This window comes from Schistocerca gregaria, chromosome X (assembly GCF_023897955.1).
Source record: "Schistocerca gregaria isolate iqSchGreg1 chromosome X, iqSchGreg1.2, whole genome shotgun sequence".
Lineage (NCBI taxonomy): Eukaryota > Metazoa > Arthropoda > Insecta > Orthoptera > Acrididae > Schistocerca > Schistocerca gregaria.
In genome coordinates, this window is record NC_064931.1 from 792079687 (window position 1) to 792105728 (window position 26042).

The 26042-nt window shown below is 47.8% G+C and overlaps 1 protein-coding gene across 1 annotated transcript in view; it reads left to right on the forward strand.

The window, feature by feature from the left end:
* Positions 1–26042, forward strand: part of LOC126298324 (uncharacterized) — an 897680-nt gene that overhangs the window by 688563 nt on the left and 183075 nt on the right. The window contains exons 8-9 of the mRNA XM_049989621.1: positions 1197–1370; positions 6740–6986. Coding sequence (XP_049845578.1) covers positions 1197–1370; positions 6740–6986 — 421 coding nt within the window. The remainder of the gene's footprint in view (positions 1–1196; positions 1371–6739; positions 6987–26042) is intronic.

Consider the following 26042-nt stretch of genomic DNA (forward strand, 5'->3'; position numbering starts at 1 on the left):
CCCAGCAAATTAGGGACACAGTTGCTCCTGGGGTATCGGCGAGGACCATTCGCAACCGTCTCCATGAAGCTGGGCTACGGTCCCGCACACCGTTAGGCCGTCTTCCGCTCACGCCCCAACATCGTGCAGCCCGCCTCCAGTGGTGTCGCGACAGGCGTGAATGGAGGGACGAATGGAGACGTGTCGTCTTCAGCGATGAGAGTCGCTTCTGCCTTGGTGCCAATGATGGTGTATGCGTGTTTGGCGCCGTGAAGGTGAGCGCCACAATCAGGACTGCATACGACCGAGGCACACAAGGCCAACACCCGGCATCATGGTGTGGGGAGCGATCTCCTACACTGGCCGTACACCTCTGGTGATCGTCGAAGGGACACTGAATAGTGCACGTTAAATCCAAACCGTCATCGAACCCATCGTTCTACCATTCCTAGACCGGCAAGGGAACTTGCTGTTCCAACAGGACAATGCACATCCGCATGTATCCCGTGCCACCCAACGTGCTCTAGAAGGTGTAAGTCAACTACCCTGGCCAGCAAGATCTCCGGATCTGTCCCCCATTGAGCATGTTTGGGACTGGATGAAGCGTCGTCTCACGCGGTCTGCACGTCCAGCACGAACGCTGGTCCAACTGAGGTGCCAGGTGGAAATGGCATGGCAAGCCGTTCCACAGGACTACAGCCAGAATCTCTACGATCGTCTCCATGGGAGAATAGCAGCCTGCATTGCTGCGAAAGGTGGATATACACTGTACTAGTGCCGACATTGTGCATGCTCCGTTGCCTGTGTCTATGTGCCTGTGGTTCTGTCAGTGTGATCATGTGATGTATCTGACCCCAGGAATGTGTCAATAAAGTTTCCCCTTCCTGGGACAATGAATTGACGGTGTTCTTATTTCAATTTCCAGGAGTGTATTTTGTTGAGCCCAACCTACATAGGTAGGAATGATCATCAAAATAAAATAAGAGAAATGAGAGCTCGAACAGAAAGGTTTAGGTGTTGGTTTTTCCCGCGCGCTGTTCGGGAGTGGAATGGTAGGGAGATAGTACGATTGTGGTTCGATGAACCCTCTACCAAGCACTTAAATGTGAATTGCAGAGTAGTCATGTAGATTGGAATCTTTTTCTAAGTTTCACCAAAGGTTCATCAGACAGTTTTAGCGATTTGTTAGGAGGTGGTTGATGGCGTGCGCTGCGCAGGGCCGCGGCTACGAGTCGGAGTCGTGCGGCGCGGAGGACTGCGCGGACGGCGCGCTGGAGCCGGGCCCGGGCTGCCGCTGCGGCGGCTGCCAGCTGCGCGTGCGCGACGGCGCCACCGCCAGACTCGCCGCCTCCTCCACCAGCTGCCCCGGCCGCAGCCTCTGGCTCCTGCAGGTACTGCCTACGTCCACCTGCAGCTAAACTTACTCGCCACCAGTTGCCCCGATAACGCTACCCACATTCTACTCTACGCTAAGTACTCACTGCCCGACAGTTACTTGCTGTAAGTTTTCTCACTTGACGGCAATCTTCTCCGTAAATGAGTACTGGGCTTACCACGGTGATTTAAATTTTTGTCTTTAGATGTAATAAGGTATTTTGATCGTAGGCGACTCCGGTGACTCGCTCTTCTTAAGTTAAGCTGTGTTCACACTCGTCCGGGTATAAGAAGTGGCATCAGAATTTGAGATTAGAATTGATTATAGTTATTTAAATTGTGTGTGTTTAGCGAGTCTTGATCTCTGAGCCTGATAGTACAATCGGTTTGGAGGGTATTCAGTCTTCTGGGTATTGAGGCGCTGCCGGTTCTCACCTAATCTGCCTTTCCGGGTGTGGAACTGGTGGTGTTCACGTTGTGTTCCTTGAGTTAGGCTTATATCATCCACGTAAAGAACTGTCCAGGAATATTGTGTCTGTACGTCAGTCGTTGCCGTACCCGTGTAGGGGATGAATAATCGGGGCGAAATGGCAGAGGCCTGATGAAAATGCTGACAGTGTGGAGAGAAATTGCAGCTCGGCTCAGGACCACATTAGTGGCGTTGCGATGCAGAATCTGTCCCCAGTTTACATAGGCCTCTGGGACTTCGTATGATCTGTTTCTGACGAAATTATTTAACCTGAGGCCCGTTACAGTGCTTAGGTGTTCGAGCTACCCAACACATCCAATTAAGTCATTCTGACACAAAAGACGCGCATGATACCCCACTGTGCATACACTTACATATTCTAGCCCACCTTGGCTGACATCACACAGTCCGGTTTCAGTGAAATGAACAGGGTGTCCGAAAAGTCCTCCTACCCCTCTTGCCTTTGTACAACGTGGGAAATAAATATTTTTTATTGGTATCCCTGCTTTGAAGCTGAAGGAAAGAATTGTTGTCAGTGTACTACTGTCTCCAGTGGTTCACGACCGTCACGTCGGATAATTTCGTGTAAACTGCAAAATATTTCAACGAGACAGCTGCTCGTCGTCTTCAGGTGCTTATTTATGTGTTGCCGCAGTGGGTCGCCAAGACATGCGCTGGCTCGTTAGAAAAGCGCACTAGTCAAGGGGCGTGACTGTAACATCATCCCAGGCGAATCATAGAGGACGACGACATCCATTGCCTCTTGTCGGAGAAGCTGACCACGGTCTCCGTAGGCGCGGCGCGGGAAAAGCGTGACCGTAAATCGCGGCCTAGTGCGCGCGCAGGAAGTGCGTTGGCACCCAGTTTAAGTGTCCGATTTCTGATTCCCAGTCTGTGTTGACTCAGATTCATTCGTCTGCGGCCGACTACGCCGTAGCACCGCCAATGCTGCTGAGTTGAAATCCCGTGTCTCTAGTAATCAGGTCGCTACTTAAGCGTATTTCGACTGCTTCTTTAATGGTGGTGTCCCTGTACGTAGAGGCGGACGAAACGAGCTTTGATTCCCCACAGTTTATGCTACGTCCCGTGTCAAGAAATTGTTCAACATTAGCAAACTTTTCTGGATGACTCAGTCTGGTGTGATGTCTATATTCAGCGCATCCATCTTTAACAACGCGACACGTCTGACTAAGGTATGATTTCCCACACTGGCAAGCGATTTTATACATTCCTGACCTCGTTAGGCTTAAGTTGTCTTCAACAGCATTGTTTGCACGAGCGCTGGAGGGCAGAAGACAAATTTTATTTTATGTTTTCTGAACAACCTGCCGATCTTAAAAGACACGCCACCAACAAAGATAAAAAAAACACCTTCTTGGAGTTTTCCGTTTCTTCTGGCTGTCCTTGAGGTTTAGTATTTGCAGGCTGAAATTAATTGCAAATCTGTTTATCAGAGCACCGACTTTTTACAAACACCGAGCAAAGATGGCTAACTTCCACTGATAATTTTCGTGCATCCGAGATAACTGTAGGCCTATGAACGAGACTCCATAATACAGATCTGCGCTGAGATAGGTGATGGCAGCTCGCATCTCTTAGACATAGGTCAGTGTGAATTTGTTTACCGAGCACACTGCGACCCAAGTAACTGCCTTCTTTTCTGCTGACCAAAACATCTAACAACGGGAGGTCTCTATTTTTCTACACTTCCGTGGTGAAGGAAAACTTCAGATGGAGGGAGTTAAGGTTTCCCAGAAATGTAGGAGGCGTTGCTGAATCATGTGGCTATACTACAAAGGTGTCGTCCACATATCTCGAGAAGCATTTACATTTTAAAGCCGCCTACTAAAGTGCTTTTTCCTCGAAGTCTTCCATAAAAAGGTTAGCTACTGTGGGAGACAAAGGGCTACCTATAGCAACTTTGTCGGTTTGCAAAAAATATTGTTCATTAAATAAAAAGTAAATCGAGGTAAGCACATGTCTGAATAGAAGTAAGATGTTACCCTCCAGTTTACGTCCTATAAGTTATGGTGAATCTACCAGAGGTACACGTGTGAACAAAGAGACGACACTGAAACTCATTAACACGCTGGATGGTTCGAGACGCAAAGTCTTCAGTCGCTGTATAAAACCTTCTGAGTTTCGAATATCCAAAGGGTGCCGAACAGACGCCAGATGAGAGGTAATACTGTCTTGTTTCACTATTGCATTCCTACAGTTGTCAATCCATGGCAGACGTGAACGAATACAGTTATACTATTGAGGAATGATTAGTTGTGTGTGTGTGTGTGTGTGTGTGTGTGTGTGTGTGTGTGTGTGCGTGTGGTGCACGAACGTCCACAGACAGGGATGATGAGCGTGTATAAGGATCACTTTGGCAAGGTTCCTTCTCATAAAGTAACCCTTCTTGACTGGGAGAAACTTGCTTCTGTTTCATGCAGTGCCAAAGACAAACCGACGACATGGTCTACAGAGTTGCAGCCTTTAGTTTTATTGGCACAATAGCCAAATGGCGTCTCTCCCTCAAGAGCGTTATTTTCCCACGAATATCCGATATATCGCATTTCACGCAGGAGAAATGTGGTTTTCTAGTGTAAGGAAAATCCCCACTACGTGCAAGCGCTGGAAAGGAGCCCGCCTTATGTGATGAAATGGTCTAGTATGTCATTATGATGCATGTTCAAACCATATTTTTTTTAAGGAAACAGGAACTGAAAATCTTATTTAGACAAAAGTGGTTAACACCTCAGATCGGAAACAAAGGAATCATGGATTACGTGTGGTTACAGCGTACTGGAGCTGCAGCACAGTTCAGTATTCAGCTTCCTTCATGAACAGTTTCGAGGCCACTGTGTTGGTCATGGTTCAGAAACACCTTCAGCCCAAGTGAAACGGCCATCACGAAGCCCGAATCTTACCACTGCATTTAACTCGCGACGGGGAATAATTAAGTACATATTTCTCAATGATGGACTAATGAAGAAACGCCGCAAACTGTTGAGGAAGCCTTTCTAAGCAAAGCACCTGAGATACGCTGGGTACACAGTTTTAGATAAAAGTACTCCAAAAAATACAATATACTGTTCTGACATACACTACTGGCCATTAAAAATGCTACACCAAGAAGAAATGGAGATGATAAACGAGTATTCATTAGACAAATATATTATACTAGAACTGACATGTGATTACATTTTCACGCAACTTGGGTGCATACATCCTGAGAAATCAGTACCCAGAACAACAACCTCTGACCGTAATAACGGCCTTGATACGCCCGGGCATTGAGTCAAACAGAGCTTGGATGACGTGTACAGGTACAGCTGCCCATGCACCTTCAACACGATCAAGACTTCATCAAGAGTAGTGACTGGCGTATTGTGACGAGCCACTTGCTCTGCCACCATTGACCAGATGTTTTCAATTGCTGAGAGATCTGGAGAATGTGCTGGCCAGGGAAGCAGTCGAACATTTTCTGTATCCAGAAAGTCCCGTACAGGACCTGCAACATGCGGTCGTGCATTATCCTGCTGAAATGTAGGGTTTCGCAGGGCTCGAATGAAGGGTAGAGCCACGATTAGTAACACATCTGAAATGTAACGACCACTGTTCAAAATGCCGTCAATGCGAACAAGAAGTGACCGAGGCGTGTAAGCAATGGCACGCCATACCATAACGCCGGTTGATACGCCAGTATGGCGATGACGAATACACGCTTCCAATGTGCGCTCACCACGATGTCGCCAAACACGGATGCGACCATCATAATGCTGCAAACAGAACCTGGATTCATCCGTTAAGTGACGTTTTGCAATTCGTGAACCCAGGTTCATCGTTGAGTACACCATCGCAGGCGCTCCTGCCTGTGATGCAGCGTCAAGGGTAACCGCAGCCATGGTCTCCGAGCTGATAGTCCATGCTGCTGCAAACGTCGTCGAACTGTTCGTGCAGATGGTTGTTGTCTTGCAAACGTCCCCATATGTTGACTCAGGGATCTAGAAGCGGCTGCACGATCCGTTACAGCCATGTGGACAAGATGCCTGTAATCACGACTGCTAATGATTCGAGACCGTTGGGATCCAGCACGGCGTTCCGTATTACGCTCCTGAACCCACCGATTCCGTATTCTTCTAACAGTCATTGGATCTCGACCAACGCGAACAGCAATGTCGCAATACGATAAACCGCTACAATCCGACCTTTATCAAAGTCAGAAACGTTATGGTACGCATTTCTCCTCCTTACACAAGGCATAAAAACAACGTTTCACCAGGCAACGCCGGTCAACTGCTGTTTGTATATGAGAAACCGGTTGAAAACTTTCCTCGTATCAGCACGTTGTAGGTGTCGCTACCGGTGCCAAGCTTGTGTGAATGCTCGGAAAAGCTAATCATTTGCATATCACTGCATCTTCTTCCTGACGGTTAAATTTCACGTCTGTAGCACGTCATCTTCGTGGTGTAGCAATTTTAATGGCCAGTAGTGTATTAAATCAGTAAACGTAATCATTTCATGTACTTCATATCCACTGTTGGAACAATAAATCTTGAGTGCATTTGAAACATCTAAAAGGGTGTACTAATTTTTTTTCTGGGAATGTATGTCACAAGTTATTCTATTGCTAGTAGCATAATTGGCAGAGTCAAGCGCGAACCACTGGTGGTACACGGTGGCGTGAAATTATTAATCGCATCACTTTGTTCTTGGCGACGTTAAGGAAGCAAATCGCTCTGGAATTCTTCAGAAGTTATATGTTAGAGGCCATCGAATTTCAAGACGTGCAGACAGCCATTTAAAACGTTGTAGGGGACTCTCTTTCGAGTTCAAAAACAGAACAGTTTGATACATGCTGTAGCACTCCCTATTTCCGTGAGCGTAGACTCGCCTTGAAGATGAAGCTGAGGCGACTGCCCGCAGGCGGACGACGGCTGGGTGCTGAAGCTGACGTTCGAGCACGTGGTGCTGCCGTGCGGCTCGCACTGGCTCAAGGTGCGCGACGGCGATTCGCTGTCGGCGACGCTGCTGGCGCAGCTGAGCGGCCGCCCGCACGTACCGCTGACCGTCATTTCGGAGGGGCCCTTCCTGCTCATCGAGTTCTTCTCCGACGTGCCGCTCGCCGTGCTGGGCTGCAGCGGCAGCTTCGTCGCTCGCGCCACTCCCCTCTGTAAGTACGTCTCTCGGCTGCGCTTGCGACATCTGTTTGCTATAACAACAAAATCAAAAATGCTCGTTAGCGATTTAATCGTAAGAAGTCAAAAAAGTGACACTGGTCTGTGTTAGGTCGACTCTCCACCATAAAGACTGCCAGAACACTTTCCATTACACCAATCCTCACAGTGCATACCTGACAATTGCTTTCTCCAACCGAAACATCTAATCAGCTCTCCACTATTACTCCGTCTCCACTTTCCTTCCCACAATCGCGTTCCGTCCTAATGTTTAACTAGAGCTGAGAAACAGACATATTTCCATCAGGACGATTGCAGCACAGGCATTAATACCTTTGGCAGTATAACAAAAGCGCCGCGAGGAATTAGCCGAGCGGTCGAGGGCGCTGCAGTTATGGACTGTGCGGCTGGTCCCGGCGGAGGTTCGAGTCCTCCCTCAGGCTTGGGTGTGTGTGTGTTTGTCGTTAGAATAATGTAGGTTAAGTAGTGTTTAAGCTTAGGGACTTATGACCTTAACAGACCCGCCAGGTTAGCCGAGAGCGCAGAGTCGGCTTTCAGCCGTGATACCGTGCGGACGGGCTCGGCGCGCCGGGCAGTGCCCCACAGGTGTTGTTTACCCGCTAGCGCGCGGTCGCGTCGTTGTATTGCCGTATAGTACCTGTACCGACCCGACATGGCGTTCGCATATCGAAAAGCTACAATCAAACTAACGTCCAACGCATCGTACACGAGACCGAAGACCCATGAAATTGAGCGGTTTCTACGAGACATCGTGCACATAGAACCACAAGAACTGATAGGAATTCATCTGTCTATTGTAACCAGCACAGTGTACCTCAAACTTATTGACGAAGCGGCCTGCGACAGATTACTCTAGCAATCTGCAAACGGCTTTAGCAGACGGTAACGTGAGCGTGGTAGGAGTTGACCACACTGGTCTGGGGGTGCGTACCGTGCGCATCTTTGAACTACCGTCCGAAGTTCCTGCCAACCTAGTCGTTGATTCGCTGCGGCCATACGGCACGGTTCTGAGCCACACAGAGGAGAAATGGAACACATTCGAAACGTACCTTGTCCTTAACGGGGTACGACAAGTGCACATAGAACTTAAGAAGCACGTTCCATCGTACGTTTTCGTTGGTGGCTGCCGCGCAATTGTTATATATGATGGACAAACGAGGACCTGCTCGGGCTGCGGCCAGGAGGGCCATGTTAGAACTGAGTGTCTGCAGCGCCGCCTCGTTCAGGTGCCCCGCAATGAACTTCCCCAACGATCCACTATGACCTCTCTCCCGCTAACATATGTAGAGGCGGCATGACATGATGTGATGGATGACCAAAACCTGCTACCTCCTCAAGCCGCTGCCAGCACCGTTGGAGAGTCAGCGCCGTCTACGATGCCGCAGCCCAACGGTGCAGAGGTTCCTACAGCCTCTGCCCATCTCAGCGTCGTCGGCACCCAGCCACCGTCACTGTCGGGATCTGACACAGGGGTTTCTAGCGGCAGAGGCTGTGTCGAGCCCCGCCCTCCAGTGGATGTCGAATCTCGGACCCGAAAGCAAAAGTCACCCAAGCGACACAAGAAGAGGCGATTGTCAGCTGAAGAACAGGACAGGGATGTGAAGCCGGCGGAAGACATCGACTTCGTTGACTCGTCCACAATTGCAACGGACTCGAGTGGCATCATTCACCAGAAGGTGCCTGAAGACAAGGAACACTCCTCTAAATCTGGTGGCCCAGAAAACGAGGCACATTGCGTCGACTCCCAAAATGTGGCCCCTGTGAAAGCGACTAGCCCCCAATGACATCACAATCGTCTCTTGGTGATTGGGCAGACGATATGGAGGCAGATGATGCACAGCAAACATCGATATCTCCACCAGAGGCCATGGCTGACAATGAGCCCGGAGGGCTCTGCCAGTCAGGGACTCATACTGCACAGGAATGCACAGCATGCAGATGGATGGCTGTGTGGTGTTTGAGATCAGTGTGGGCTTGCACCGGCACACTGCCTCCGCCACTTGATATGTCTCAGTCATACCGTGTGGGGACAGTCAATGTAAATGGTGTCCCCTCCACTGTCAAGACCCGCATGTTACACGACATGATCAGAGCGGCAGACTTGGACATTGCCCTTCTCCAGGAGGTCCGTCCCGAACTGCGGTTAGACCTATATGGCTACACCACGTACAGCCTACCCGTAGGTGATGGCGCAGAAGGAACGGCGAGGCATCGCACTCACACTTGGCGCAGTCCGCCTCATTAACGTCTACGCTCCCTCCGGTAATTCGAAGCGTGTCGGCGAGCAGTCACTGACACGTGGCGTCGATGTATCAGGCGCCTGCCCATGTACACTTCCACGTTGCTGTGGTGGCTGGGATGTGTCAAACCTCCACTCCGAAAGACCTTGATGGCCTACGAGCGTGACAGATCGAACTGGCAAAGAGAAACATCGGAATTTTGCTATACAGCGGTACGTGAGCTGGCGACGCAACCGCCGTCTTCCGAACGTCAGATGTCCGAACAACGCATCAAAGCTCGTCTACTTCGCATCGGGACAGATCAGCTGGAAGGTGTGCGCATCCGTGCGCGAGTGCATGACTGTATCCCGAACGAAACGGCGTCAGTGTATCACATTGTGCGTGAGAGGCGCCACCGCAAACGTCAGCTCATTACGGAGGTAAACACGTAGGAGGTCGGCCGCGCAGTGACACAAACGGACATCGCGCACACGTTCGCCAGACACTATGGGACCTTGTACATGGAAGATCCGCGAAATGTAAGTGATTATGACGAGCTGTTGCACGATTTCCCGCCCCTCGGGACGTGGGGCGGGATAGTCTGATGTTGCCCATTACACCCGATGACTGACATCGGCCTTGGCACGTGGAGCACCGAACAAGACGCCTAGACCGGACGGTTTACCCCTGGAATTCTACCGCACTTTTTACCACCTTACGGGTGACAAGTGGCTCCAAATGTTTCAAGACCTGATCACTGTCCCCACAGAATTTACAGAAGGCATCTTGATCCCAGTAGCGATACGGAATGGTGGTTGTAGGTGGCAGGACTTTCACCCACTCACGCTCCACAACAACGACTACAAGATCTTCGCCCGTATCCTCCGCACACGTCTCCACACCGCTATCGGGAAAGCCATCCACACCGATCAGACATGTTTAGGTGGTGTCAGCAACATTCATACGACGCTAGGAGCATACCGCGACGTAATTGCTTTGACGACGGCCTGCAAAATACGAGGCGCCCTTGTCGCCATAGATTTTGACCACGCATTCGACCGCGTCGACCACGGCTTCTTACGCGCAGTTTTGCAACACATGGGCCTCTCTCCGGAGTCTGCACAGGTTGTCCTTCGACTGGTCTACGGAGCGCGTTCCCGCATGATGGTCAACGGCTATCATTCTGGTCACATTGTTGTTTGACGGTCAGTGCGACAAGGGTGCCCCCTGTCGGGTATATTATTTGCTGCAGCGCTTGAACCAGCTTTACACGGTCTACGGCAGCGATTAACTGGTATCTCCTTGCGGGACGAGACCTTTCGTTGTGGTGTTCCTGGCCAGATCAGAGGATGAAATGCGTATGGCGCTACAGTGGCTATGCCAGTACGGCGCGGTCGCTGGGAGCGTCATCAACGTGAAGAAGACAAAATACATGGATGTCGGAGGGGGGCTTTCCCACGCAGCGGCGGTGCCCTTTGACAAGGTGCCTTTCTCAAGTGTTTAGGAGTGCACTTCTACAGCAATGTCCGCCGCACGGCGGTGGCTACGTACCGCCGGCTCCTACACCAGTCACGTGCTCTACTGCAGGACAACAAACTGCGTCGCTTGGATATGCTCCTCAGAACACGTTATGTCAACACCTATCTTGTCTCAAAACTGAACTATTTTGCGGATATCCTTCCCTTGACGGCTACGATGGCCGACAGATTTAAGGCAGCATATGGACATTTCGTAAGCAACGGTCTTGTTTTTAAAGTCCGATACGCCACCCTAACACTGCCGCAGCGGGCGGGCGGTATCGGTTTAATTCATGTATATAACCATGCGCGGTCGCTGTATCTCAACACTATGCGTCGCACGTTGACCTTTGCCCACGCCACTCTGACGGGCACCTTGATAGCGGAAGTGGCACCACACTCTCTGCATCCCCCGGTATCTGTAGGACACATCTCATGGGCACTCACCCACACCAGAGAGTTCTTGATTGGCATCAGCTACTTACCGTCAGAACTTCCGACGACACGGAAGCCCAGCACAAAAGTCTATTATCGCCTCTATCAACAGCAGCAACCTGTAAATACGGTCACCCATAGACATCCTGAAGTTGCCTGGAACACGGTGTGGCGAGCGGTACACACGCCTTTTCTACCTACGACGGTGTGTTCATTGTGGTACATGGTTGTGAATGGGAAGTTCGCTACTCGTCAGAGGATACATTCCACACATCTGACGGACGACCCCTTGTGTCCGACATGCTCAGTCGCTGACTCGGATGCACACCGTCTGACGTGTGCCGCGACCAGCGAGTGCTGGCTACTGACGCAGCGCATGCTGGCGTTACTCTTGCGGCGATTGCCGGAGTCTATCTCCCCTCATGATGTATTGCGGCCAGCCGGCGTATACTTTCCATCAACCAGAACGAACGCCGTTAACTGGCTAAAAGGCATGGCCGTTTACTACATATTTTGCGATGCTCCCAAAGGCACACTCGTATTTTGGTCCCTATTGATGACGACACATGTAGCTTTCAGCCGCCACCCGAAGTGCAGAACTCGTTTCGCAAATTATTTAGGTTCATTATATGCGGATCCTCCTGCTCACTGGGGCGTTCCGGGTATGAGACGCTGAAAATGAAGAAGAATCCTGGAGCATATTGATCCTCGACGGGCGGAATAGGGGGAACCCCTCCCAACAGACGAGAAGACGACTCGGACGCTCGGCTACGGCAGTTGTAGGATCTTTCTTTGTAATGAAACAAAAATAAATCTATAAATACAAAAAAAGTTATAAAATTAAAGAAATAAATAAATAAAACAACATCGACAGCCCGCATCTCGTGGTCGTGCGGTAGCGTTCTCGCTTCCCGCGCCCGGGTTCCCGGGTTCGATTCCCGGCAGGGTCAGGGATTTTCTCTACCTCGTGATGGCTGGGTGTTGTGTGTTGTCCTTAGGTTAGTTAGGTTTAAGTAGTTCGAAGTTCTAGGGGCTGATAACCATAGATGTTAAGTCCCATAGTGCTCAGAGCCATTTGAACCATTTGAACCAATATCGACAAACCCACTAAACCCTCTTCCTGATCCTTCGATCCTGGAACTTGAACACGCTGCTCCTGCAACGGTTCATTAGATTAAAAAGAGAGAGAGAGAGAGAGAGAGAGAGAGAGAGAGAGAGAGAGAGAGAGAGCGCTAATGCGCTGCTTCCTGGTCTCGGGTAGGCGCGCCAGCCCCAGATCTAATCCGCCCGGCGGCTTAACGACGGAGGCTGGTGTGCCGGCGAGCCTGGATGTGGTTTTTAGGCGGTTTTCCACATCCCACAAGGTGAATACCGGGCTAGTCCCCACGTCCCACCTCAGTTACACGGCTAGCAGACATCTGCACACATTCGTACTATTCCATGGATTACACTAGACACAGACAGTTGGGGTACACTAATTCCATCCCGGGGGTACGGTTTGGCGGCAGGAAGGGCATCTGGCCACTCCTTAAGTTAACCTTGACAATTCCGATTAACCATGCCAACTCTGCGTCAATGTGGTAAACAGGCACAAGCAAAAGAAAGAAAGAACTGACGACCTTAGCAGTTAAGTCTCATAAGATTTCACACGCATTTGAACAGTTTTTTATAACAAAAGCTATTCCATTTTACATATCATTCCTGCGGATTACGGGGCATACCGGGATTGCCAGTAATGAGGAAGCAAACGGACTGCCACAGAACGCAGTAATTAATAGAATACAGGAGAGACGTGTCCCAGCTAATGGTCTAGTTTCTGTAGGCAGCAGAATGGCAAAAAGTGAATAGAACTTGAGTCGAAGCCCGAAGATCAGCTGAACACCTCCTACAAAGCCAATCGCATACACCAAACGCGTAATGGTACGTAGGAAACTGGAATATGAAACATGATTCCACTGGCAAAAGTAACATGAGACGGTTACTGATTACCTTTGCCAGGCGGACATACTGCCACCGCTTCTGCCGAAAACATTTCCAAAGAATTCATGTTGCCATCTGCACACTGCGACTGTGGAGAAATCCAGTTCAATCCCATATACGAGGGCGTGCTGAAAAGTAATGCCTCTGAATTTGTAATGCAAAAACTCTAATGCTTTTTAAATAAAACAAACGTTATCAACAGTTTAAATCTTTGTTCTTCATGTCTGCATGTTTATTTCTCAGTATAGTCACTCTGGCGACGAGCACAATTCTTCCAACGAGAGACCAGTTTGTTGATAACGTCACTGTAGAGTGTTTGATGTTGTTGACACACTTCTCTGCTTGATTATCTCCTTCGCTATCAAGCTGAAGTTCTCTAAAGTGTTGTACAAGTTTTGGAAACATGAAAATCTGATGGGGCCAAATCGAGATTGTATGGAGGATGATCGATGATAGGACTGTTGTATGTGTATTAGCCGTCGTGTGTAGTCTGGCACTATGATGCGGAAGGAGCAAATGTTCCATGTGTGGATGAACTATTCGAATTCGAAACTCGATTACAGTACTCTGTTTCTCATGCACAAAGGTAGTTACGCTACACACCGCCATGATAAACGCTACAATTCGAAGACCTCTATCTGCAGAGGGCTGCAAGTACGTAGACATGAAGAATGAAGCTGTAGAATGTTACTAACGTTTGTTTTATTTGAAAAGCTTTAAGAGTTGTCAGTTGTCACATACAATACTCCGAGGCTTTACTTTTCTGCACCCCCTCGTATTTTGAGTGTCCGACATACAGAAAGGAGTCGGTCTGATTACTGACAGAGCTGGTTAAATAGTACTGATAGTCTTGACAAAACTGAATACATACATTGTAAAATTCACTTTACAAATAGGCATTAAGTTATATTAAATGAGTTTTATTTAGAGAGAGAGAGAGAAAGAGAGGGGAGAAACGTGTATCTGGGTTAATTATGTGCGTTTAGAAAACAATTTGTTAACGTAAGAGGCTAAGACCTTTGGTTAATTTACTTACTGAAGTGTTATCTCTAATCTCATTGTAATCTGTTTTAAATTACTCATTAACCGTTCTTTGCCATATCGCTAATTTTAATGATGACATCTACTTTTTCGTGTATTAACGTTTTTGTTTCCAATTTTTTACGTTAAAAAACTATGATTAAAGAACAGATACTTAGCTACGACCAGCCTTTCCCTACGTTATCTAGGCGTAAAATATCTGCATAATTCCATTCTCTGAGAGATATATAATTTTTACTGCGCCCATACTGGACAGAATCCGAGGCTCATCCTGAAAACCTATACCCAAACAAGTCTGATCAAATTCACATGTAGTTATGGTCTCAGAATGTGAATACAAGTGCGCAACTTCAAGAGGAACAAGTGTTACGACTAAACTTATTAGTGCAGTCATTATGAATCAGCACTCGGATTATGGGAAATGGGATGAAAAATCCGTATAGCTTGGTTCTTATTTATATCTTTCCCAGTTTCATTAATGAGTATTCCTAGACCCGCATGTGCCATGAAGAAGTGATGTTAGGTGTGTCGGTTTATTTAATGTTGTTCGTATTTGAATATCTGATTCTTTGTATTCTTACCACAGATATAATTCAACGTTTTGAACAACACGTACGAAAATTAATGCTTTTAGCCACTCAAATTTTGGGTTACTAGAGCACCATAATTTCGATACTGTGTAACACAATATCTATTCTATGAGATTTTTGATGTGCTAGCAGTTCTGTTACGAAATACTCTGCAAATTGTTATGCACTGTTCTGTAGGAGGCAGAATGTTGTCACCTCATTACAACTCACACGAACAATTATGAAAGAGTGGTCGGTAATTTGGCGATTTTCATGAGTACGAACCTTTGCCAAAAGTAAACATTGCGGCAAATTAAAAACTTTCCAATTAAGATTTGAGAGCAGTATCTTCGGATGAATGTCGTGACGCATAAAGAAGGATGCAGTTTCATTTGTTGGCAGTTTGGCAAGAAAAGAAGGAATATTAGTATTTAGCGACGATTAGACGACACAGTTATTAGGTTCGGAGCACAATCTCCGATTGGACAGGGGAGAGGAAAGAAATCGGCCGTTATCTTTCATAGGTACTGCTTCAGCATTCGCCTGAAGGCGATTTAGCGAAATGACGGAAAATCTATATCTGTATGACCGAATGAGATTTTAACCGCCGTTCTCCCGAATACGAATACAATTTCTGAGAATTGCGTCATATCACTCGTTAATTTTATAAGAATAGCTGTATAAGTGAATTTGAACATTTTATGGGAGAATAACTGTCACTGTGAGATTAGTGCCGTACTAAAATATGGCGCCCTGGGAATAATAAGTGATGGAAAGCAGCAATCTGTTCTGTTGCGATAAACAGACAACTTAACTAAGGATGCTACGCTAGACACAGGCGTCATAATACAGCAGTTACGAGTTTTAATGGCAGCCGCAACACTCCCATCATAGAAGGTATCCTGTCCCAAGTTATCAGAATCGTCCAAATACTCGTCATGTCAGTGTTCTGTCACTGCATACAGGGGGAGCATGCAAACTCGTTCAATATTCATGAGAGTCTGCGGTATTGCGGATCAGTGGCTGTTAGCAGAAAGCGGTGGAAACACTGCTGCAGCTTGCGGCCGAGAGATTATAACCGTCAGCCACATATGTGACAGCATGGTTAGCCAGACTAAATCTAATTTTCTCCTCGGTAAAATCTGGAGTTGTTTAGATCCTTGTCTTCTCCTTTCAAAATTTTTTCGTCTGCTACGTCGTAATATTATATATTGTCGATGTGCCCTTACATTTCAGATAGACGTCAATTGGTCTCTCGTCTCTGGTTGTCTCATTAAAACTGTGAAAGCTACAATTAGATTATTTTAGTTAGTTTTTCATGTTCTGTGGTTGATACCTGTCATAAACTCGGTACCACACAAAGTAATCTAGTACGTACACTAACAAAACTACTTTTTCCTTTTTGCTGTTAATTTACACACAGAAGATGTTTCTTTGCTTACAGCTAGCTTTCCTACCTGGATTCGCACGGGTAGCACTGTGTATCTACACTGGTATCCAAAATTAAAGCAACAACTACAACATGCATAACGGTTAACAAAAATGTCCGGCCCCCACGAAGATTGCAACTTTACTCGGCTCTGTGAAGGACGATTTACAGCTTCGTAAAGCGGGGGTGTATCAGATTCCTTGCGGAAATTGTGAGAAGTCGTACATAGGTCAAACAACACGCACCGTTCATGAGAGGTGTGTGGAGCATCGAAGATACACACTCTTATTGCAGCCAGACAAGTCAGCTGTGGCCGAACATTGTATTGATACAGGTCATTCCATGAATTACAGTGATGTGAAGATTTTAACATCCACTTTTTCTTTTTGGGAATCTGTCTTCAAGGAAGCTACAGAAATTAGATTAGCTAACAATTTAATAAATAGAGATAATGGTTTTAATTTGGACAAAGCATGGAGTAATTAAACTGTAAAGAAGTCGTCATCGTGTCACCGCCGCCGATCATACATCGATAAGCGAATCGAATGTCTGTACGCCTTCGCCACAGGCGGTGCATGTGTAAGCGTATGTCTCTGGCGCCGACCAGCATCTGTGGCCCGCATGCGCAGTACCGCCACGGTGGAGCATATAAGGCTGCGCTTGGCATCTTGTCGTCCTTTTCAACAACATCCGCTCCCTTCCCGCCAACAAGAACCTCTTCCTGCACACCCTTGCCACCCACCGCGTGGATGCCTTCCTCCTCAATGAAACTTTCCTCCAACCGCTCCACACCGTCCACACGTCGCCCTACCTCCTTCAACGCTCCGATAATCCCCTCCAGATTGCGCGTGGCGGAGTTGCCATTGGTCACCACCGCCAGATCCCAGTTCGGCTCCAACCTCTCCTTCCCGACCCCACCGAACACCTGATCCTTAGTCTCTTCTTCCCTGGCCTTACCGTCACCTGCGCCACCATCTATCTCCGCCCTAACGTCCCTATTCCCTTCGACTTCCTCTCCCACATTGACCGTACCTTCTCCTCCTACGTGATCGCCGCCGACCTCAACATCCATAGTCGTTCCGCCGCCCAGTTACGGCGGTGACATCGGTTCCTCTCCTCCCTTCAAGGGAACCTCATCCCCATCCCCCAGCACACCCGTCCCGAATCCAACTCCACTCCCGATGTTATCCTTTCCTCCCCTAACCTCCTTGGCCGCATAACGGTGGATGTCCTGGAGCCTATTGGTAGCGACCATCTCCCTGTCCTCCTCACCGTTTCCGACGGTCGTCGCCCCCGCCCCGACCCTAGTAATGACCCTCCCCCAAAGTACATCCATGACTATTCCCTTGCCAACTGGAATGCCTACCGGGATACCCTCTCCACCCAGGTTGATAGCCACCCCTTCACCTACCACCACCCTGATGATGTAACCCATGCCGCCTCCTTTCTCCAGCAGACCTTGTCTGAGGCCGTGGAGGCCCACATCCCTACTGTCGCCATCCACCCCCACCGTCCTACCTTACCCCCACAGGCCGTCCTCCTCCTCCATGAATCCCGTCGTCTCTACCGTGCCTTCCTCCACATGCGTGACCTGGACACACTACGACACCACGGGCAACTCCAGCGACACATTCGTAATTTGCTCGCGGCCAAGAAACGCCGGGACTGGCGGCAGACATGCACCCGTTTAAATGCTACCCTACCTATCAACTCGTCCAAGTTCTGGTCAGCCTTCCGTCGCCTTACCGGAACTAAACCCTCCCCCTACTATCCTATTCTCCATGATGGTCACCCGTTTCCTGATATCGTTAGTAAGGCCATTCACTTTGCCTCCTACCTCTTGGATGTATTTTCCATTCCCGACGATCCTCAGTTCGATTACTCCCTCTTTCCGGATGTCCGCGATCGAACTGACACCTCTGTCCCTCCCTTCGCGCCTGGTTTCCAGTACTTGGACAACATTGCACACACAGAACTCAATGCCCCTATCACTACACAGGATCTCATTGCTACACTCTGCACCCAACGCAACACCGCTCCTGTCCACTGGTTACTACCCCGACCTGTGGAAAACCTCACGTATCCTGATGTTCCTTAAACCTGGTAAACCACCATCCGCCGTCTCCTCCTATCGTCCCATCAGCCTTACCTCGGTCTTCAGCAAGGTCCTGGAATCTATCCTCACCCGTCGCATCCACCAGCATCTCCGCCAGCACCGCCTTCTTCCCATTACCCAGTGTGGCTTTCGGCCATCCTTCTCTTCCGACGACCTTCCCCTTCACCTCACTCATCTCCTTTCCGAACAGCTTAATTCCCATCGCTCTGCAATCTTCCTCTCCCTGGACCTCGAACGTGCTTATGACCGCGTATGGCAGTCCGGTCTCCTCTTCAAGCTCCAAACCTTCGCCCTTCCCATTAATTACGTCCGTCTGATGGGCACCTTTCTCTCCCGCCGTCCTTCCTACGTCACCATCCATAACACGGATTCCTACACCTTTTTTCCCTCCACCGGTGTGCCCCAAGGCTCCGTCCTATCTCCCCTTCCGTACCTTTTATATATGGCGGACATGCCGTCACCGTCACCCCCCGTCCACCTCCTCCAGTTTGCCGATGACACCGCCTTCCTTGCCCTTGCTCCCACCCTGCAGCGCTCCCAACACCTTCTCCAATCCCATCTTGACCGGTTCACCGTTTGGTGCAACCAGTGGTTGCTCAAGGTCAATCCCTCCAAAACCCAGGCGATCATTGTAGGCAAAACCACCCCTTCCTTCCGCCTCCTTGATTTCTCTCTCACCGTCTATGGCCGTCCTATCGCCCTCACCCCCACCCTCAAGTACCTTGGCGTCACCCTCGACCGTCGACTCTCCTGGACCCCACATTTCCAGACAATCCAAGCCAAGGCACGCTCCCGACTCCGTCTCCTTAAGCTCCTTTCTGGCCGTATGTGGGGTGTGGACCCCTCCACCATACTCCACACCTATAAATCCCTCATCTGCCCTATCCTTTGTTATGCCCATCCGGCCTGGATCTCCGCCCCTCCTACCTTTTACAAATCCCTCCAGATCCTTGAACGCCATGCTCTCCACCTCGCCTATTTCATCCGGCTCCCCTCCCCCACGCGGATCCTGTACGATCTCATTCAATTCCTCCACCTCCTCCTTTTCCTTGAGAGGATACGGATCCTGTACACCTCCCGCAAACTCGATCCCCTTCACCCACTTGTCTCTCCCATCCTCTCCCGCCCCCGCCCACTGCCGTGCCTGTATTCCCATGTCCCACCTGGTCTCCATCTCTCCACCCTTCTAACCCTCTCCCAAGGTGGCTTCCGCCAGCTCCCCCTCCCTGATGATGTCCTCCTCCCCTCCATATACCCCTCCTACCAACTTTGATCCTCCTTCCCTCTTCCTGTGTCTGTTCCTTTGGGCACCCTCTCTCCCTCCTCCTTTTCTCCCCACTCCTCCCCTGGGCTTCCCCTCCCCTGTCCCTCTCCTCCTCCTCCCATCTCCTCAGCCATTGGCGTCTTTGTTCTCCCCTCACCACCACCCCCGTCCTTCTTCCCCTCTTGGCAGGTCCCCAGACTCGCACACGCTCCGTGGACTTTCGCGCGCCGGAGATCATCGCCATCAGTGTCTCGTGTGTGCCGTCGTGTGTAGTGTTCAGTGTTCACCGTCACACTCCATCGTACACCTGTGCCATCGCCGTCTTCAGTGCTTGTGCGTCGTGTCAACAGTTTCAAGTGAAGATTATCGTCGAGTGTGAATGGCTCCGTGTTTGCCTTTCTGTGTCAACTGTTTTCTTGCCCACCGTTCTGTAACCTATGTGTAATCTTTCTGTTTTTTCTCACTGTGTATCCTATGGCTGAAGAGCAGCGTAGAACGCTGCTGACAGCCTGCCTGTTGTACAGGCTTTAAAATAACAATAAAGAAAAAAAACTTGTCGTCAGTCTTGTGACTCACTCTGAGGATAGCCGGTCGATACGCGGCCGAAATATCAGTGGAGGAAATTTTATTTGCGCTGGTGCATGCCCGAAATTTAATGGAAAAATGTTCTTCGTTCTTTTCCAACTTAACGGGTTTAGGGATACATTCTGACAACTGGTTAATGTGCTCAGTATGAGGTGTGACAACCTCTGGCACCAATACAGGCTTGACAAAGACGGGACATGCTGTAAATGACGTCGTAAATCTCATGTTGAGGCAATAACTCCCAGTCTTCCTGCAGAACTGCCCACAACTCTTGGAGAGTGGTTAGTGGATGTTGACTTGATGCAACCCGTCTTCCTATTGCATCCCAGACATGCTCCATGGGATTCAAATCGGGAGAGCGAGTAGGTGACACCATGCGTGCAGTATCTTCCGTTTCCAAAAAGACATCAATCATCGGTGCTCTATAAGTTCGAGCATTATCGTCCATCAGTATGAAGTCTGGACCCACAGCACTTCGCAACAACCGCGCATGAGATTCCGAGACCTCGTCATGGTACCTGACAATAGTTAAATCTTGTTGATTCACCTGTACAATGTCATGAAGAGGTGCTCGAGTGGTCAACATAATCCCTGCCCACACCATTAGGATCCTCCACGATATCGGTCTCTTTCCACAATGTTTGGGTCCTAAAATCATGTTACACGTGCCCTCCAGATGTGAAGCCGTCGAGATCACTCTCCAGACCAAATCGTGACTCATCTGTGGAAAGAACATTGGCCCACTGTTCGACTGTCCAGGTGACTTCTTGACGGCTCCAGTCTAGACGTTCCCTTCTTTGAAGACACGCCAGATTTAAACAGACTTAAGGTTTCTAACAATAAAGGCAATTCTGCTGAAGCCTTCTTTACACCGATTGACTCGATACAACTAGTCCAGGGGCCGCCGCAAGGTCAGATGCCAGTTGCAACGCAGTACTAACGCGGTACCGTCGTGCTCTTACAGTCAAATAATGGTCCACTCTTTCTGATGTCACACGTGGTCGGTCCTGTCCTGGTCTTTATAAACTGATGCCTCATCCGAGAAACAACAGAACGATTCACATTAAGCCATCGGGCCACATCAATTTTCAAGTCTCCTACTTCTATTCTTCCTGTGGCCCTCCACAGCAGAGTGTCTGTAGCTATCTTCTCTGTGCCATACTGCACCGTCTGAGCGACTGGAATGTGGGACAACCCTGCAACATTATCCCGCTTGATAGGTGCCATGACGTCATTGTTAGCGTAGTTGTCCGTTGATCGGAATGCCATCTTACGTGCAGAACACGATCGTAACGACATCTTTTGACAGTTTATATGATTATATAGTAAATTAGACACAAGACGGGGAAGCAGCAGTTTGTTGCTTTAATTTTGGACACCAGTGTATGGCTGGACGACTTGTTCATGATATGTTGTGATAGACACAAACCTTCCTTGTGAGTCAATGCATCTGTTAGGGAAAATAGTATTAAAATCACTACAATAGTCCCTGAAATTAGCATTCACACGCATACAAAAAACACGGCGGAGGCTATAATTTACACGTAGTATGCATAATTTTGGTTAATCTTCACTCTCTGGAGTTGCCACGACTCTTCACTGCTTTTCCCGCCAGATATCACCCCCCCCCCCTTCCCTAGTAGCTGACCAGCATATAGCTCCCATTATTGTAAACAGATGTCACTTCAAATGCCAATTAAATATGGAATAGATAGCACTAAATCTATTACATACTAAATATTACTATTAATATAAATTATACACCTTCCCCATGAACCAGTCTGTCTTTTAGTGAAAACCATGTCAAAATCCTTACAGTAATTCTTGAAGTAAGCCATAATGTACAAATAGAAAGACGTGGTGGGAGGCTTTGATTTATAACATGTACTGATTTACACTAAAATTCGATAAATGTATCCCCGCCACAGACCGATATTGTTCATTCGGAAATTCAGCTAGACTGTAGAAGTAGTTATCAAGAAGATATACAGGGTAGTCATAATTTTACTTTCGCTACTTGGGGTAGTGTAACCGGAGAACTTTTATCATATGAGTACCCCACTTTATAGAACTGATGTTCAGACTGTGCACTGCTGTATTTCCGTTGTTAGTAGCGTTAAGCCGTCGGCACACGGACCGTGCTGTCGAACGTTCACGTTGAGCGTACCAACTTCAAAGTGCTGCTGAACGCTCAGGAATGATGCGACTTGTGCATACGGTACGTGGGCCCCAACGTAGTATACGCGATCGCAACGCACTCCAAAGGCAGTTGAGGGATGTTTCTAGTTCGTAAATCAGACTGTTTACTCAACGGGCGTAAAATTCCCACGTTAGCTCTATTGAATCGCACATTTCCTCCATCGTCCACGAAAAGGAAAGTACCATGTCCAATCAATAAGGACACAGGCCTATAAAAGTTGCATTACAAACAGTGCGGTACCAATGTGGAATACTTCTCCGCATAAGATAAACATTATTTCATCATTCCCACGTTTTAGTAAAGCCCCAAGGTCAGTCTTACTTGATCACTGTTCCTACCCAGTAGCAGAATGTTTGCAACATGTGAATTACATAGCGTAAAATAAAAAGGAGCAAATTGTCTTTATTCAAATAGCGCCAGCTGTCCTGTAGATTAAGCCAATCGAATAAAGTCACCGCTCAATAAATGTGAACTTATATTTACAGAACGTCAAACATTATAGTATATACTTATATTAAGCTAATAATAAAGTATCAGAACCTAATAAAAACGCGAAAGTAAGGGAAAAAATTAGCTAACTCAATACGCGAACCACCGCCCGCCTTCTAAACAGTCCATTAGTAGACAATGACGCTACTTATTACGCTAAACCAACAACTCAATGTTGGTATCTAGTCATATTGTGTTCCCTTTGCTGGACACCTTAATCGTAGTTATGTTACTAACAGAAATTTAATCATAACTAATTGTACAAAGAACTATGCGTTTTGGGTGGATCTTCAGTGTGTGGCTGCCTTAATTTAGCCTATTCCCATAATACGCAAGTTACAACAATTCTTTTACCACGAATATGATGTTTCTCATTATTTTATCGGAACGAATCACACAGTTAACAACGGGTTTTCCAGTGATTCTCAATTTGCTGGTGCTCAGAAAAGGCATCTATACATATAAGGTTGAAATTAATGCCAATATGGCGCTTCACAACTCTGTACTGAAGGGAGACGGCGTGCGTGTGACGTAGGTGGCGTTGTGCCATCTCATTGGTCAACGCTCAGACGAACGCTCAGAATATTTGACGTGCCAGATATTGCTCTGCACGTTCGGAAAGACTCCCGAACGTGCTGTTCCACGCTATGACGTCAGAAACTCGGCACGCTCAACGCCAACGTTCGGATGCACGGTTCGTGTGCCTACGGCTTCAGTGTCATTTCATGCCGTTAGGTGCCGATACTGGCGTGGTGACGTAGGGTTGAAACTCCAGTATCAAGTGTGCATTACAGTTGCAGACAGTCGACATGGGTGTGGACAAGGTGAACAGGACTCTACTTGTAAAACTGTTTTATCAAAACAACAGCAGTGGTGCTGCTGCTCTTCACGAGTATCGGTGCACTAAAAGATACGGAGAAGTCATTTTTCCGCACCATAGTTGAAGAACATGATTCGGAAGTTCGAATTAACTGGCGATTTGGGAATTGTTAGTGGGAGAACCTGGCAGTCAGTTGAGCTACAAATTGTTGAAGAAGATACTGTTGCCACGGCTAAGAATGTACGACGCAATGTGCAATCTTCAACCAGTGGATGAACTTTGTCACGACAACTGAACATTTCATCGTCGTCCAACACTGTTTCCGGCAGCTGTAGAACAATCTTCAGTGCGGTTCCAGGCTGTTGTGGATGCAGATGGTCGTCACATTGTGCAACGTTTGTAACCTGGAACGTAAACGTGGTATGCAATTACCAAATGTTACCATATAATGTGTAAATTGAAATGTGTTTCTTTCAGTGGTTTATTGTCCGCCCCGGTAGCTGAGTGGTCAGCGCGACAGGCTGTTAATCCAAAGAGCCTAGGTTCGATTACCGGCTGGGTCGGAGATTTTCTCCACTCATGTACTGGCTGTTGTGTTGTCCTAATCATCATCATTTCATCTCCATCGACGCGCAAGTCGCCGAAGTGGCGTCAAATCGAAAGACTTACACCAGGCGAACGGTCTACCCGACGGGAGGCCCTTGTCACACGACATTTCATTTCAATGGTTTATTCATTACTTCTCTTCAGAATGTCCTTACAAACGTTTATACAAAGTTTCTTGTCCTACAATCACTCGTTTTTCATGAGGATCCTCTCAAGTAGCGAAAGTTTAATTACAACCACCGTGTATCTCAGCTTGTTTTTAAGACTTTCACTAGTTTTCAGCACTTTCGAGCCACAAGGGAGGTGGTCAATTATTTTTACGACAGCTCCTCTTTGTGCAAGAATAAGATTAAGTTGTGGATAGTGGAGGCTATTTATGTTCCTCTTATTACATTCATTAATGATATTATTTTCATATTTAAGACTTGTTCTTCCTAAAAAAAAAAAAAACTACGCATTCGCCTGCTTATAGAACCCCGGTAAGCCTTGGATACCAGAAAGTCAGGTGCTGTGCCAGTGCTGGATGAAATGGGCAAAGTTTACACCTGCAGCGCTGCCTAAAACAAATTAGAAGTGGCTGCAGGCCACATAAAAAGTTATGGCTTCTGTCGGTGGTTAACAAGTTCATGGTGGCACCCAACCACGAAAAGGCAACTGTTACTGGATCGAAAGGTGGGATTTATCGTACTTCTGACACCAGATGTACAAGATGGGTTTCGGATAGGCGGGTGGGCAGACTTCCAGGATTGTTGTGTTTGTAAAACGAGAACTAAATGAATCTGGTAAAAACCTTGCGTTGTTTATTGCTCTATAGGGGACACATATGGCGCTGGTAAAAACCTTGCGTTGTTTATTGCTCTATAAGGGATACATCAGGCGCATCTATGTAAGTTCTTGGAAGCTTTTACATCCAGATCGTTTGAGAGCAGGAAAAAGGACATGTTAAAGATTTGAAGTCGGCAGAAAAGAGGGCGAAGTGTCTTTGTACTAGCCCTCAGCTACCAACGTCTGGGATTTCACTGGAATTTTCCTAAGCTTCCACTGGACGAAAATTGCGACTAATTCTTCACCAGGACGACTGTCCATCAGCAATCCTTGCAGTGAGAACCATGCTTAGCCCACCATCACGTGTTTGTACGTTGGTCAGGCTGTGAGAGGTCTCTGAACAGCAGCAAACTCAATTACCGTAATCAACTAAGAAATAGAAATTTTGAATCCAAACGGTTGGCCCCGTGCATGATGCATATGAATTTAGAGTTTTCTCTGTATTCACGCTATTGTTTAAATGTTAAGAATATTCTGGAAAAGAGATGAAACAGAAAGAGGGAAGGAAATAACTAATTATTGATGTGTGTCAGTATTTCTCCACAGACCAAAATTGAGCCATCTGCATCGAAAAGGTATATTCCTTGCCTTTAGTATGCATTTGATTCAATGAATCGAATGCATTACTACACAATGTTTCAGTGAGTTTACATTTGTCTTTGTAAGCAAAGTTTAGTGTCGCGGCGAATTGTATAACTTAATGCCGCATGGCGCCTCTTAGATCCTGATGTGCAGGAGAGCCCAATTGGACGCCTTCAAGCAGGTTGGACAGAGACATTACATTCGCAGCTTTGAATATGTCACAAAATGTCATTTCCAGACACCACTGTGTTTTCGATAGACAGCAAACGTACATCGGAGGCCAGAACAATATCGCCCAATATTAAACATTGTCAAACACGGGAGATAAATGACTGTAAATGAAAGGCGGACTCC